Genomic DNA, 17,130 nt, shown 5'->3' with positions numbered 1-17,130 from the left:
TTTTTTTTTCCAAATTTTCTTGCAAAAATACTTTAGTCTCAGGAGTGTACGCCGAACTTTTTTTTATCTTACGGTCTAATGTACACATGTTCATATTTATTTATTTCCTTTGCTAGCATTCATTCTTGTACTTATAGAAAGGTGTTAGATAACGGTTTATGTATATAAGTACTTTGTTACCAAGTGCGAAACGAAAATTGATGAAATACAAATAATATTGATTCCTTAATTATTCATGTTTTATGGCATTGATCCAAATTCGCACCTCATCCCAAATGTGTTAAATGCGAATGACTTGTAAATAACTTGAAGCGTTTTTGTGTTAAGCAAACAAATGTATGATTGTACATTAGGGTGCATCACTCCTCATATAAGCATTTCTCCAAAGGAATTTTAATATTAATTTTGTTATAAGATTTCTTCCAAAATATTTTGGAAATATACAAAGATTTACATGAGCCGGACCGTTTTAAAATCAGCTCCAAAATGTTCCTTATTTTGATTCCGTGGATAACATTTTTTAATGAGTTTTATGCGGCTTTTAAGCTTGAACTACTCTACCATCGAAGTGATTTTTTTGGAGATTTTTTTTAACATTTATTTTTATTTATAAAAAACTCGAATTTTGGAGGCATTTTAAAATCAGTCCAGCTCACGTAAATCTTCACATTTTTCCGAAATATTTTGGCAAAAGGCTTAAAATATAATAAATTTTGTAATTCCGGTGGAAAACCCGCAACAGTTTTTGGTGAGGCACCCTAATGTACTTACGTATTTCATTTTATTCACTGACAAAATCATAGACAATGATACATTTGCTGGGGCTTTCATTTTGGTGAACAAACTCATAACCAACCTTAGTTTTCCACCGCTCATAGTGAATTGGAAATACATTCGAGATGGGTTCGAAAAAAATGAAAACCATAGTAACAAGAGAGGAAATGAAATCCAGCTCATTTTCGAAGGGAAATATAAGACAATCACTCTCTCTCATTAAAATTTCATTTCGATAATGGGCTGGATTTCGAATTCATAACGAAGGAAAAATACGTTGGATAAGGAAGGTGCCGTTTTGCTGGAGAATGGCCTAATTCTCAAATCGAATACTAATCTATTCCACATTAGTTATCCAAGGTGAATCTCGAAAAAATATTGGTTTTCCAATCATTTTCGAATTATTAACCAAACCAAATGTTTATTGGGTAGTTAACCGACGTTTTATTTTTTTACTTAGTACACTAATTGGGGAGTTTTTTGCCACCTTAGCGTTTACCTGTAGTATGTGACAGGCTCTATTTTAAAATTTGTAGCTATGCGACAAACTTATCCAGGAAATTTTAGCTTACAAAATTCTCAATAAGGACAACAAAAAACTTATTGAATGGAATGAGCCCCTTGGACTTTAAAATCCCTCAAACGAAGATGTAGTAAAATTCCCTTCGAACCACATGAAATATTTGACGGAAATGTCCAATATGCTCAACCACAGTTAAATGCCGAAATGGAAATTAATTGCTCAAATAAGTCAATTCCATCAATAAAGTGCAACCAGAAAAAGAGGGCTTCTGCAAGTTTCGTGAGCGTTGCGGTGCTGTCTTTAGTCCGTCCGTTGGTTCTTTTTCGGGTCAGTGGAGGGCTTGTCGGTTTTGTACTATAGTCCCTCCCAGCTCGGCTGGTCTGTCAGTTGTCGTCATGAAATTCAATTGTCGGTATACAAAGAAAGCGTCGTATTTCGACGGGGTGTGGTCAAAGGAAAATCAGTAGTATCAGAGTGGGCTTATGGGGACTAGTATAGAGGTGGTTGGTGTCATTTAGTAGCAGCAGAAGTCAACCCCTCAGGGGTGTGGTTAGCTTTTTCGACTTAATCATCCGATTCGGAAAGCCTGAGGACTACCAACTGGGCTGCGTCAATTGGCGCTGACCATAAGCCTTCGCGTAATCAAGTGGTTTTTGTCGCCTGGGTCCTGTCCGCATTCTGGGCAGTGTTTGCCACCTGAATATTTAGATGCGAGAGTATATAGCTGTTGAGGCGGCTGCATAAGTCCTAACGGCAGCATCCAAAGAGGATGTGCTTGGAAAGCAAAGTATTTCGCTCTTTCTCCGCCAGGTGAGTTGAGTTCAGTACAACCTTCTGTATGTCTGGATTTCAGACGTGCAGCAAGTATACTGCTCGAATGCTCCTAACTGTACCAATAAATACTTGCTGAGCATAAAGTTATTTTCCTTAAAGGAGGCATGGATGCCTCATTATGTGGATAATGTCCATGCGTCTCCGGATTGTCGGACACTTGGCTGGAGATTTTCGAATCTTATAAATCTCAGCACAGAAGTGCTGCCAGGAATTTGTCTTTGGTTCCCTTTATTTCTGGAGGTCAATACCACGAATGAACGAAATTTGGACGAGCTTGATCTCGAAATTTTTTTAGCACGTCGTTTTTGTAAAAAAAAAAACTGTTAGTGTCAAAAAATGCATAATAAAGCTAATTTTGGCGTAGTTTCCAGAAGAAAAAAACAGCGTATTATTGAAAATACTATTTGTTTATGGAGCCTAACTCATATCGGTGAGTTAAGTAGAAATTAGTGAAAAAATTCCGGAAGTCTAACTCCATTAGACAAATTTTAATTTCATTAATACGCTGTTCCTATCTTCAGAAAAACTAGGACAAATAATTTTTGTTTTAAATTTTTAAATTTGCCATTTTTCGACACTTCAATGTTCCCAAAAATCACGCGTGCTAGAAAAATTTTGTGAATGGGTTTGAAATCATCATCAACAAATCTATAATATAATATCGGTCCCGTTTTCGAGTATAAACTTGTTAAAATTTTATTGAAAAGTGTGCCTTAGAAATGTATATAATTTACAGGAAATTTCTTCTTTAAAACGCTCTCTGCTAAATAAATTATAACTTTCGCAGCGAAAATACTTGCACATAATAAATCTTTTACCTATATCCCTTTTCCACGTAGTACAAATGTATGCCACGAAAAAAGCTCAAAAGAAATATCTTTAACCCACTCAAAACATAGTACATATGTTTATTTATTAAAAATTATGTAATTTTAATATTATTTTAAATGTCATTAATTGAACAGTACAACAATTTATTTTGTGTTTTATCATTTTTACAAATATAGGCAATGCAACTAAGAACTTTCGGTTTTATTATATAAAGTATGTGTAACTATGTTTCTTTATAAACCACTTCGTCGTCTAAGTTTCTACCTCTTCCCTTGTAAGTACGAGTGCACATTTGTATTCCCTAAATGAACAGCTAGTATCTTAGACCACAAATTTCTAGATAGGCATATATGTACATACATATACATATGTATGTATGTACGCATATAGTACAAAAAATACTTGTTGGCCCTTGATTGGAACATAGTATGATGTTTAGGCAGTTCAGTGTTTTATAATATGAAAATAATGCATATTTATGTATGTATGTATATATGTAGGTAAGTATGTCTATGTCTTGTAAGACCACCGAAAAGGAACTTTTTAAACACTAAGAAATTAAATGGTAAAATAATATCAAAAACTAAAAATGTATTTCACGAGTATTTTAAGATTTTGTTTGTCTGTGTTTTGTATAAACAGAAACGAATTCACGAATCAAGATGGACAATGTAATTAAACGCACGCACATGATTATGCTTAAACTACGAATTTACACATCAATACGACATTTTTATAATCACATTTACTAATAGGTTTTCTTTGTTTCAAAAGTTAACATTTATATATACATTTTGTATAATAGTTCAAGTATAGTCGTCCTTGAGCTGAGACTAGTTCCTTACACAGTCAATTTCTTGTATGCTTAATATTCAGTATCAATTAAAAATTTAAAATCGTAGGTTCTGTTTTACATTGTAGCTGCCACTAAAGTCTCTGTTATAAGTTTTTTTTTACAAATATGTGCGCAGAATTGTGTGCAAAGTTGTGAAAATCCACATTCAAGTTGGTATCTACCATGTGAATTTACTAAGATTTCAAGTACATTTAATTTAAAGTGCAACTTAATTTAGTTTTTCTTGATTCGATTCTTTATTGCTTACCAAAAGTAAATAAGTTTTGCTTGTTTTGTGTTTGATCTGAAAGTTTATGCAGACGATCAGCCATATCAAGCACATGTATGAAATACTTAGAAGCAGTATTTTAACGATATCTGCTTGCAAACAAAGTCAAAGGAATCTCATACAAATTGTTTTTTTTTTTTCTAAAAATCTATCCTTTTGTCTCCAAAGGCAAAACTTTAGAGATATTTTTTAAGTATAATTCAAAGATATTCCCGTAAATTTGTTGGTTAAGACAGCAAACAAAAAAAATTAAATATATGTAAAACCAGTTGAATTTGATTAGGCATCATTTGACCATCTGCATAAACCAGCATTTTTGGTCGAAGCTTTTTTATGTCGCATCGAAAAAATTGATTTCGTGATTCTCGTTGTTTCACTGATACTTCCTGGCAGCGGTGCGTGCACGCCATGCCTGGAGGCACTTATTAGAGAAAATGAGCGTGAAACCATGAACTTGGAATCCAACCAAGCAGAAGGCATACCACAATAGACCATAAGGGAAACCCTGAAAGTGTACAAGTAATTAGTTCATATTATTATAATGCATTTTAAATTATCATTATTATTTACCTGCCACATCATAATATCTGTCTCATCAATATCGGCCTTATTTTCCAGTTTAATGTAATCCCATACATCGCTAAAGTAGTAGACCATACAGTAGAGCAATGGTAGTATGCCCAATACAACAATTGCTATCATATATTTTTGCATTTCGCGCACTTTATTGCCACGCGCCGCTGACAGGCCAATGAAGGACGCCAACAACGATGATAACCAAATATATTCCCACCATAGCGGTTTAGGCACTTCAAGCTCTTCGATTTCTAGCACAAAAATATCGAGGCGATCCAATACATCCGAAGTCAGTTTGGCCATCATGCAAAAGGCAAGTAACGTATGAAAGAAAATACAATATCGTAGGCGTGATTTATTCAGCATACTGCAATTAAGAAAATTAAGATGAACATAAAGTTTTTACGGCAAATTTATTGTAAAATGCTGGAACAATTCAAGATTTATGTACTGATGCAAATAAGGTGGCTGAAAAAATGTGAAAACGATTTTCAAATAAATTGTTAATTTATTTTTGGAAGTTAGTACATTGTGGAAGTTACACTGCTTGTCGCTGGTGTCCACGGTTCACAGTAGGCGATGACTTCGTTACAGACCGAATGATAGCCATATAAGTGACAAGATGGGATGGTCTTTTCTGTAGGTGTTGCCGGAAAATAATTTGTGTAACTTTTTCTTGTTGTGCTTTTTATTTTCTCGCCGCTTTACCGCGCCCCAAGAAGGAGGCATTCAGGTATTTAGGGTAGTTACCTCAAGTTCAAGGTGGAAAAGCGGATCACCATTTGCTCGACAGTCGGCCCAAGAAAATTTTCCTCTTAAAAGACATGTGGTGCAAAGAGCATTTCACCATACAAAAATTTATAAAAACGTTCCCCCAGTCCACGTGCTGAATAATTTGTTTTTGCAACAATTGTTATCAGCTGCATTCCTTTACAGGTGGCTTTGCATTCATTGTTTACCAATACAAAAGCACAAGCACGCTTTAACAAAACACGCATACAACTTCGTTTGTCACGGCATTTGTGCTCATCATGTCGGTATGTCCACGTCACCGCATATGCAGGCCGAGTTGTGGAGACGCTATCGACAGTTTTCGACTATTGCTTGTCCATAAAAACGAAATGTAAACAAATTCTGGCAATTAGCCAATAATGAACACAGTAATCATAGACAACAAGAGCAGCGCCCTGTAAAAGAATTTGCCCGCGACCGTTTTCATCTTGCAAAAACACGACAGTACTCCTTCCCCGCATGCCATACACTAGACTAAATTTGCCAACATTTGCTTCGCTTTGCAGGTTGGTGAATTATGCAAAGCACTACTCATTAGCATAAGAGCAATATATTGAACTCCATTATTACTACGTAAGAAGGCAAACGTTCCGAATTGGGCATTGCTTGTATAAAAATGTAGTGAATAATTATTATTGAATTTACAAATTGCAAAATATGTTAACCTGATATAATGTGGAGCTGCCACACGCTGCCTGAATTCATAGTCATTGCCATCAGTGCCAACCACCATCGGTCCACCACGAGATGCCATTTCTACTGTGCTCTAGCACTATGACTCCCGGGGTCTCCACGATTTCCTTTGGAACTTTTTAGCTTTGCTATCGCCTAGTTACGTTTGCTACACCTGTGTTGCAGCAAATTATGCTTTATTCATTTCACTTTGAGCTTTTCTTTGTAGCAATTATTTTCGTTCACTATTGTATAAATAATCGGTCGTATTTTAAGCAAGGTATACAATTAATGTATGCCTTGTTTAACGGGAAAAGAAAAAAATACCACCGTTGTCGAGAAAAGAAAAGAAAAATTTATTAACAAAAGTTGCTGCGAAAGGCTGAATGTTATGGGCAAAAAAACAGCACAGGGTGTGTACGAGAGATTTTAGTGTTGGTTAAAAACAGAGGGTGACGCTTATTAGTAAATAAAGATAACTTAATACTTAGATAGTTCCTGTTTCCGTTCTAATGCAAGTCATTTTATTTTAACCGTCAGTAAGTATTTTACTTGTTTTTAGGAAGTAGTTGACTGTTAACGCGCGTCGGTTATTAAAAGTGGAAAATATAACCTAAAAGTGGATTTACATTATTAAAGTAATTCGGATTTTAATTGAAATTGTTGGTGCTAATAGTTTAAAAGTATGTAGTAGTAGTTTAGAAGTAAGTGTTGTATTTGAATGATGAAAAATACATACACACATACATACATGCATACATACGTTATGCATATCAAAGTACATGTATAAAGTAATTTTCGCTTCACAGATGCACGGAACAAGTTTCAAGTGTGTATGTAAATATTATTGCTTTAAAAATATCAACACAAGCAAAAATAAGTTTTCGGTTCTAAATTTGTGTAATAACTAAAAATATTCATACATATGTTAAAATATGCATGAATGTATGTGCATACTACTGCACTTAAGCAATGTTCTCGTATGTGCATATATACAAAAGTATGTATAAAAATAAGTGTGTACTTATGTACAACAATTCTACCCTTTGTTGAAAATCCGCTGTGGCCTGTCTATTCGACAGTTTCTTATTCTGTGCACCCAGTTAGACGTCTTATTGCTCTTCTATGCACGCTGGCTAACTCACCGCTGCTACTGAGTAGCTAGATGTAATGTGCTTTGCTTTCTGTAATTACTATATACAAATGCTCTAACATATGTACATATGTATGTATGTGCACACTTTACAGCGATAGCCGCCAAGCGTTTGCCCGCAAAAGCAAACAACGTCGTCGTGGGACTATGCTTCTTAGTTTCGACATTCAGTACTTTGGAACACTTGACGGCGTCGAGAACTGATCGCTCTAGGAGAGGTGTTTATCGTGCGAAGTTGTGAAGTTTTCCAAAAATTCAGTTTTAAAAATTATTGCAATAAAAAAATATTTTTAACGTTCCGAAAGAAGATAAAACACAGATACGTGTATTAGTGCGAACGAGAATTTTGTGCGTAGAGCCACTATTGAAGTTCGATTTTGGGATGCTTAAGGCTTTTAGCAAAGAAAATAAAAATAATAAAAATTAAATGAAATAACAAAGTGCTGTTATGAAACCGTAAAAGTGTTTTACTTTCTAAGGATTAAAAATTAAATTACCACGACCATTCGAAATACTTGGTGTTACACTGCATTAAGTGTCAAAAGGCAAAAAAATTTCAACAAAAAGCGAGCAATTTATTATTTGAGGCAACTAATCAGCCAGCCAGCATAAAATAGGTGATTTGCAAACATTTTTTTTTTATAAAAATTATAGCTAATTTTGAAAAATAAAACGACACATTGTTGACATTTGTTGACAAATAATTGCAGCCACAGTCAAACATGCATACATACCAAATTAAAAATACATACGAATTATGTAAATATAAATTTAACTAACATAAAATGTACATACATATCTGTGCCGTTCAATTAAAGTAGCTTAAGTGAATTTATAAGGTTTGACTTAGAATTAAACAATAATCACTTCAAAGTATTAAAAGGGTATGGTGAACTAAACCCATGGCTAGTTAAACATTAAAATATTGTTTGGCAACCCAAGGAAATGTTGCTTTAAAAGAAAAAGTGCCTATCCCGACTTAGACTACTTTAATTGAGCGTTACAAATACATATGTACATATAAATGTACACAAAACAATAAAAAAAAATAAACATTCAAGCAAATTTCACAATCAAAAACCCTTTACCTTTGCCCACTCTATCTACAATGTTTGTATTTTGTACAAGAATTTGTAAAAAAAATAATACAATGCCTTTCCTACGCTTCGCGGAAATTAATTTAATTTCATAAGCGTCGCTTTGTGGCCACTAAAATATTTCTAAAAATATTGTTATTTATTTACAAGTTGTGTGTTTTGTGTATATTCTTTGACTCTTGCTTTTTAATTGCTTGATGTTTATTTCTGCTGTTATTTGTTTTTTCTTTTGTGTTTTTTTTTTTTTTGTTTGTTTGTTATGTGATGCGCTTGGCACTCAAGTTTGTGACCAATTGGATTTTCGGCTGCATTGCTATTTGGTGTTATGGTGAACATATCTTCAAAAGCGTATTAACTCAAAATTCTCCTCTTTTGAGAAAACCAAAATAACAGTATGTGTAAGCACTTTTTAATCATATGGCAAAGGTACACTTTCGATTTGTTTAACGAATTGAAACAAAATTTTGTTTTCACTTTTTCTGAACGGTATGTAAATTATAAGTTCGGTGAAAATATTTGGCGCATAATATCAAAAACTACAAATTTTGAATTAATACATTTTGAAAACGTGTACGTATTTATTTTGCCGCCAAAGAAAGTCGCGATGGTAAACATACATTTTTCAGACCCTGAAGTGCATAGTGTGCATTTGTAAATAAATGTATACATGTATGTGTGTAAGTACCTCGATAGGTAAAATGCATATTCTTCATTGTTGCAGTTTGTGATCACGTCTGACGGCCTGGTTGCCGCGCATTACCACAGCTGCGACTGGTACATTGATTGGCATATGCTGCGCTGCTTTTTACAGTCTGCATGCATGCAGTTTATTTTTTGTTGTGTCTGCTGTTGAAGAAAACAAAAATATAAAAAAAAAAAAAAATAAATGTCGGAAGAAATTCACGCGGTAATTTGCTTTTCTTTCCTTAGCCAATAATAGAGTCAAGCGTTGTAATATTATTTACAAGCATATATGTACATATGTATGTATGTATATCTATACCTACCTAAGTATACATTTGTGTATATGTAAATATGTACATACATATGTATAGTCGTGGTGGCGTGGTGAAACACATTTTTGTACCTAAATACTTGTATTTTCACTAAGAACTTTTCCTTTCAACAAGTATGTACATTAGAGTGGTCCAAAAACAGTATAGACGGAATTTTAATGCCGCCACCCCCTAGGATTGTTCTATGCCGAAAAAATATACTCATATTTTTTTTTTTTGAAATCAAAAAATATTTAGGGAGTGCTCAAAGTTTTCCATGTATTTATGTATATGGGGAAAAACAACTTTTGGTAGAAACAGTAAAGAATTATTGAAAATCAATATTTTTCGATCAGAAAACTAAAAACTTAATATCCAATTGTTTAAGTAACCATTTTTTAATACTAAAGATTTTTTTATTGGTCCCCAATTGCATTTTCTGGGGGTTTTGGCGGAGCTATAAAATATTGTTACCATGAAAAAATGGTCAAAGAAACAATTGGGTATTATTATTGGGAATCCTCAAAAGGGAAAAAGATTTTTTCGATCGAAAAATATTGATTTTCCAGAATTCTACAATATTTCTACGAAAAGTTGTTCTTTTCCCCTCCATATAAAATACATGGAAAACTTTGAGCGCTTTGAGCACTCCTTTAATATTTTTTGATTTCAAAATAAAAAATAGGGGCATATATTTTCGGTACAGAACAATCCATTAAAATTCCGACCTTACTTTTTCACATGCATTTTTGGACCACTCTAATGTACATACATATTTAAATACATATGTATGTATGTATATATATGTAGTACCTATTTATGTATATGTATACCATGTCACTAGCTGAAAGTGAAAAGTTGCTTAGTCCAGTTTTTTTTTTTTTTAATTTTGTTGGAGAGAAAAAACCTTTCATACTCATTTTCTTCAAGCCCTTGATTTGCAAAAAAAAAATGTAGTACGTATTTTCTTGTACTCCAAGCGTAAACAACTATAAATGAGTCCAATTCCACAATGTTGATGAACAATTTTGCTGTTCTTTGGGAGGTATCACATTATCAAAAAAAAACGGACTTAGCAACTTTTCACCCTAAGCTGAAGTATGTACATATTTATATGTGAACGCATGGATATAAATATACATATATTTACATTAGGCATTAGGTTCTTGCCTGATTTCAAAAATGTTCCCCGGGTTTGTTGGTGAGTTCTATGTTCGCACCGAGTTTGTTGAGGGTTGGTAAAGGGACTACAGAAATATAGAAAGGAAGAAGAAGGCAGAAGGAAAAATTCAAAAATTTGATTTGGCTTGCATATTTGGACTACCCTAATGTACTAATGAGTTTTAACTAAAATTTGGTTATTTAAAGGAAGAAAAGCAAACAACTACATACTTAAAAAAATATGTGTAGCATGTATTGTGTATGTACATATGTATGTTTGTACATAATTTCTTTTAAAATATTTAAATTTTAGACAATTATGTAATTATGTATGTACATACATACATACTAACCGATAGCAGCAGATACATATGTAAATGACCGACAATGAGTCTAAATTACATTCACGTGCGTTTTCACATAAGTATAAAACGGACTTTATAAGCTGGCCTAAAATACTACGCTGTTATCTTAGTGTTTAATAATTCATGGCCTTGGAGTGCGTATTCCCACAAATATTTTGGAAACATTCTTATAAACTTATTGAAGTTTTATTTTTAGTGGATTTTGTAATTGAATTTTTTATGTTTTTACAAAAATATACATATGTACATACATATGTATTTAGTTTTCTATATTCTAATACAACATGTATCTATGTATTTCTTTTTTTAGCGCTACAATGTCCCAACCATCACAACATCTACCTCCGCAACCAATTCCCATTGCGGTGATCAATCGGGCACCGCCGCTGAAAACAGCAGCCGATGAGCGACGTGCGAGCTTTGCGCGACGCGCTGAAAGTTTGGTGGAGCGGGTGAGAGTATTGAATCAAATCTATGAGGTATCAAATGACCAAGCGTGAGATTTATTTGAATATTTTCTTAAAATGTTCCCCATTTTCCAATTGATCCCCTTTGCTAAGGAGTACTGACCCTGCAAATTGCAGAACAAAAATTGGCATAATAAATATTATATATAATCCTTGCTTAGTTGCTAGAAAATTCGCCGGCTTAGGAGCATTTCATGGCTTTTTATTTTTGTACACGGTGCAGGTAATTTTGGAGCTTTGCCAAAAAAAAAAACATAATAATTACATACTTACATACAAACTCATTATTATTTTTTTAATTGCTTTCATTTGAATGTTTAAATATTGGCTGTTGGCACGCATGAAAATATCATTGATTTGAAATCAACTCACATGATTTAATTTAAATTATTTAATATCTTTAGATCTATGTAAATGCATTCATATGTAAGTACAAATTTGTCAAAAGAAATAAACCAAAATGCTTTAATATCATACAAATCCATTGAAAAAAAATTATTATTTTTTTTTTAACACTAAAATCTAAAGTCTATTAAAAAAGTAAGGGGAAGCTTTCCATTATGGCTGTTCGCTAAAGGTAAGGTGGGCGAAGGGGGACTTTTTTGGAGAGGGCATGAACCGCCATTGACAAAAATGCAACTCCCGACCACCTAGGCCCCCTATGGTTCCCTACGGACCCCTTAGAAAAATGGCCAAAAATCGAAGTTTTTACTTGGTGGGTTAGAAGTGCCACGCCCACTTACCTTTCGCTTTCCGCCCCTTTAACGAACGGCCATAAAGGAAAGCCAACCCAAAAATAAAACTAATAAAAAAAAGAAAAAAAAATACTAAATAAAAAATGCTCTACGCCCGAGGAGTACTCGAGCCCGGACCCTCACGACCGGCAGCCTAATGTTTTGACCACTCGGCTATTGCGACTCTTCGGGCGGCGCGGCAAAAAGGCATACGTAAACGCTATCAGTTGACTGTCTGTGTTTGTTTTCACCACACATTTTTGGTGAACTTTTTGTGACTCTCTCCTACTGAATAGCCAAATCATCTCAAGTCACGAAAATAGTCACTAATTGCTAATCTCAAATTTAGTGACTTGAGATGAGACTGAATTATTGAATCCCAGGGTTAGTTCTTTTGAAAAGGGTTGTCCCATATTAAAATATTAAATTCAAATTATTTAAGAAGTTAAACCAATTATTACATTACAGGTGTCAATCGAAATAGATTTCAAAAGGGTTTTTTCTAAACAACATGGGTTGCCATCTGTTGAAAATATCAAATTACACTTGAATTAAGGGAATTATTTATTTGAAATATGTATCACAATTTGAGTGTCAGACAAAAGTTGTTAAAGAAGGTTGTAGTTTGAAAATCATTTAAGAGGGTTGCCATATGTTTAAAAAGTAAAAATAAACTAAATGCTACAAAATTTTTATGAAATATCAAAAGATGGGCTTCAATCGGAATAGTGTTAACGAATCTTTAGTATGAATACTTAGAATATCTTTGAGGTGTTTTAAGAAGGGCTGCCATCTATTTAAGATTTTAATTAAACTCAAATTATTTGAAAAGTTAAATAAATTTTTACGAAATGGTTTTGTTAAGGATTCGCGTTACAGGGTTGCCACCTGTTTAAAAAATTAAATTCAACTTGAATTAAAGGAATTATTTATTTGAAATATGTAACACAATCCAGGTGTCAGCCAAAAGAGGTTCAAAGTTTTCGTTTGAAAATAGTTTGAAGAGGGTTGCCACCTGTTTAAAAAGTGAAGTCAATTAAAATTAATTGAAAAGTTAAATGAATTATTACAATACCGGTATTAATTGAAAGTACTTTGACAATTATTTATTACTTTTCTTCCTGTAAAGGGTTTGCCACCTGTTCAAAAATCATATTCAACTTGAATTAAAGGTATCAGTTATCTAATTGAAGTACATATGTATCACAATATGAGTATCAGATAAAAGCTGCTTTACTGTGAAAAAAGGGTTTAAATAAATAAAATGTGAAAATCTCCTAAGTTATTGGCTGAGTTTAAGTATGCTGAGTTTTATTGAAATAAACTCCAACTAAAATAACACGCAGAAATTTCATACACTCAGCGAAGCCGATGAGGGCAAGCTTCTCGTAGTAAATTATATGTTTTGCGTCGCAGTTCATTTAATTTTCTGCTCAATTTGTCTTTTCAAAACAAAAAAAAAAAAAGAACTTTATGTCTATTTAAGTATCTAAGTCAAAGAAAAGTGCACTCAAATAATCCATCAAATTTAAGTCTAATTATGTACTTATAACGACACACCCAAAACCGACAAAAGGTACCGAGTTTAGAAAATTTCAATTTTTAGGCATACAAAGCAACGTGCATAATAAAAATTAGCATATGCGAAAACATCTGCTTAGCCTAAGTAGATGAAGAACGTACATACATACATGCCCTGCAGGAAATGGGACTAGTTTGTAGCTAACTATTAACTAACTAGATTTAAAATTTGTTTTGTCACAGCTAATCAAAAGTTAAGTATTTATCGAACTCCCGCAAAAAAAAGCTAACTAGAAGTGGGTTATTTTAATCAATTACTTTAATTAATTTACTTATGGGCCTAACTGCGCAGCAATTCCAAAGCCGTATGTATGGAATCCCCGATTTGATATTTGAGTTGATTCTATTTATTTGATTTAAGAGTCTTATCAATTATTCAAATCACAGTTGGTTGGAAAATTGCTACAAAAATGACTTACACAAGGAACAATTATTATGTATTTATATGATTAAGCCAATAGGGATGAGTACTTTAATTTAAATACAAACACATACATACATACATACAATAAGTAGTGGGCTTGTTGATAAATGTTTTTGGCGCTGCACATTGCATTGGACAGTGTAATTAATTGGTTCGGTAAACAAAGTTGGATACTTGTGTACGTACATATGTACATACATACATACTTATATTGGGACAAGTATGGGTGGCATGCGTACTTGACATTGGCATATTGTGCACTTACACACATACATATATTTGTATGGATTTATGTAGCCGGTTTAATTAATCGTGAATTGAATATATTTCACAGACGTTGATGCAAAGATATTCAGTCTACAAATAAATTAATATATATCTCTACATCTATGAAAGTACATATGTATGTATGTATATATGTTTGTAGGTATGTATGCATGACATTTTTAATTACAACAATGTAGTTTTGTATTTATGGAAGTTCAATAGCGATAAAAACATCAATCAGCCTATCGAATCGTTATCCCTTCCTTTGTAAACTCTGGGTTATCTTACCTACAGACATTGTACTTCGTGTCGTAAGTCAAGGGCATAGCATTTAAGAAAATTAAACGATGAATTAGAAAATTTCTCAACTTGTTCCTACACTTTTAAGCCCTAACCATAGTTTTCTTACTTATGCATATGTATGTACAGTAGGGGGGTCCAAAACTAAACAGAAAAATCTTCTTTTTGGCATTTTCTTGCTGCCATCGCCAGAATTATAGAAAATGGAAAATAAGGAGACTCGTATGTTTTTCTTTTGAAATCGGTGTTACCATTTAACCGTTGCAATGGGCCTTTCAAGTTTTCCATATATTTCATGCGTTGAAAAGAAATTTTTTCGTGAAATTGCTACAAAATCTTGAAAGATAAATATTGTTTGATCGAATTTTTAATTGCCTTCGCAAATCTTTCAACAGTAGAATTATGAAAAAAATTTCACTCTAAAATTTTACTATTTTCTCAAACCGCCTGGTTACCAGAAAAAATAAGTGTGTGCTTTAGCTTACACCATAACCATACTTTTTACATTTATATGGCTAATTTTTTACATCAGTTCAACAAACTCTAATATATATAAATATTTATACATAAATGTGAGTTAAACAGCGCAATCGCTTAATAAATGTACTAATGAATTAATACATGTCCTTATATTACAAAATGTGTCCCCACTTCCATTCATGTTTGAAAACCTAAGTTTTTTCATAAGTCAAATTCTGATAGCTAATTTTTTAATTGTTGGAAGTCTTGCAGCTAAAATTTTTGCAAGTAAGAATTTATATCTATCAACAGATCTTTCACATTTGGAAAATGTAAAATAAATAATACTGTGATTTATTCTTGTTTTCTTCTAACTATGTATTATTGAACCAGGATTCTTAAATATATTTGTGAAATTTCAAATATTTTTTTGTGCGATATATCGATATTTCAAAAACGATACTAACGATACGACGATTTTTTCAATTTCGCCATTTCGTTATATCAAAAAGCGACATTTTTGAAAATATTTTTTACTACCCTAATGTACATACATACATATGTAAGTCTGCAGTATGTTAGTTTTGCTTCTTGCTGCTTATAGGTGGGTGTGTTACGTCGATTGTTGTGTTGTTGTTGTTTCAAATGTACGCTTGTGGCTGAATAATTGTCCATGTAGTGAAATTTATTTATTAAATGCAAACAATTTTTTCCCGTTCGTTTTCCTTCATTAATTTTTACTCATCTTTGGGTAGGTGCGATTACTTAGAAGAATAATTGCGGTTTGCTCGATTGTCGTCAGCGAGAATGAATAAATATGCAATTGGAATGGTTTATGTAAACACATTACACTGCCTCACATGCCATTCAAATCAAACGCTTCCTCTTCCAAGCGAATCATACAATTTTGTCTTTTTTATGACTGACTCCGAAAAATTGTGGTTTTGTTATGTTTTTGGTTAAAACTTGGGCGGTATATTTATGAAAAAATAACAAAAAATCTCGAATTTAGCTCGAAAAAATTCCGAATATTTAAAAAAAATCTACACGTGTTTTTTTTTTTTTTGTATTTCCATCTACATATGTATACTTGAGCTAAGCTCTATATATTAGTGGAACGAACTGAAAACATTAAATTTGTTCAACAATCACTTTGAACACTTGTAAATAACTTACTGAGAACTATTTTTAAAATTTTCACTTTGTAAAACAATATGCAAAGCCATAAAAAATTAAGAAATCAACAGACGATTAACACTAAAATCACGTTTACAAACTAAAAATAAATGATCCATAAATTCTGGCATTCATTCACCAAATACACAATTTAGTAAATGTGTATGTACATAAATTTGAAAAAAAAACATTTTTTCGTTTTTCTTTGTTTTGTTTTTAAATATTTATGGCTAGGTATATGAAATCCCACTACAAGTGCAGTAAATAAATACAAATTTGAATGAATAAATACGCTGCAGTAAAAGTGAATTTAGTTATTATTAAGGAACAATTACAAGTTTACAAATACATTTTTTGTAAATATGTATATACAAGACTTGAATGATCGATAGAACCAAGGCGAATTTATACAAGGTGGTGTTGATGGCGAATTAAATTTTCGCCGCGGTACTACTGAATGTCAAAATGATGTGTTTGTTGTAAGCAAGGCGAATTCATTTTACAACAAACACATCATTTTGACATTAAGACGTACCTCGGCGAAAATCTAAATTCGCCAGCAACACCACCTTGTATAAATTCGCCTTGGATAGAACACTCTGTAGTACCTACATATGTAGTATGTAGTAAGATCTGACTTTACCGCATAAAAATTAGTTGTATGCATTTAGCTACTGTTTGGTTTGCTTGAAATTATTTGATTACTCCTGATTAGTATTTTGCCTATTTCATACTGGAAAATTTACCACATTCTCTTTCTTGTTTGTTAGGATGAAACTGCAATCTTTCGCCAGCCAGAATATCACCGCAACGCCTATTGGGCCT

General features: G+C 32.8%; 2 protein-coding genes across 7 annotated transcripts in view; one reads left to right on the top strand and one right to left on the bottom strand.

Moving 5' to 3' along the window:
- Positions 1-3,520: 3,520 nt before the first annotated feature.
- Positions 3,521-6,488, bottom strand: LOC118743367 (protein jagunal). Its single transcript, XM_036475995.1, has 3 exons — positions 6,120-6,488; positions 4,657-5,029; positions 3,521-4,591 (listed from the first exon to the last, which is right to left on the bottom strand). The coding sequence occupies exons 1-3, from the start codon at positions 6,206-6,208 to the stop codon at positions 4,460-4,462; spliced, it is 594 nt and encodes a 197-aa protein (XP_036331888.1). The 5' UTR covers positions 6,209-6,488; the 3' UTR covers positions 3,521-4,459.
- A 250-nt stretch (positions 6,489-6,738) lies between these two features.
- The window catches only part of LOC118743326 (uncharacterized protein ZK1073.1), a 59,667-nt gene continuing 49,275 nt past the window's right edge, over positions 6,739-17,130 (top strand). For 2 of the 6 annotated variants that reach the window (XM_036475943.1, XM_036475928.1), the window contains exons 1-2: positions 7,225-7,896; positions 11,208-11,376. In XM_036475943.1, the coding sequence (XP_036331836.1) occupies positions 11,215-11,376 (162 nt within the window). In that variant the 5' untranslated portion in view covers positions 7,225-7,896; positions 11,208-11,214. Of the gene's footprint in view, positions 6,810-7,224; positions 7,897-11,207; positions 11,377-17,130 lie in introns of those variants that run through there. The other 4 variants (XM_036475937.1, XM_036475956.1, XM_036475964.1 and 1 more) reach the window with 4 other exon arrangements.

Source organism: Rhagoletis pomonella, unplaced genomic scaffold (assembly GCF_013731165.1).
Source record: "Rhagoletis pomonella isolate Grant_MI unplaced genomic scaffold, Rhpom_1.0 Rhpom_scaffold_00001, whole genome shotgun sequence".
Lineage (NCBI taxonomy): Eukaryota > Metazoa > Arthropoda > Insecta > Diptera > Tephritidae > Rhagoletis > Rhagoletis pomonella.
Note: the sequence above shows the minus strand (reverse complement) of the source record. Positions and strands in the feature narration are given on the sequence as shown.

Coding starts and splice junctions, on each gene's coding strand:
- LOC118743367 (XM_036475995.1), bottom strand. CDS start 6,208: ATGGCATCTCGTGGTGGACCGATGGTGGTTGGCACTGATGGCAATGAC. Junction 5,030..6,119: donor GCAGCTCCACATTATATCAG/GTTAACATATTT, acceptor TCTTAATTGCAG/TATGCTGAATAAATCACGCC. Junction 4,592..4,656: donor CAGATATTATGATGTGGCAG/GTAAATAATAAT, acceptor GTACACTTTCAG/GGTTTCCCTTATGGTCTATT.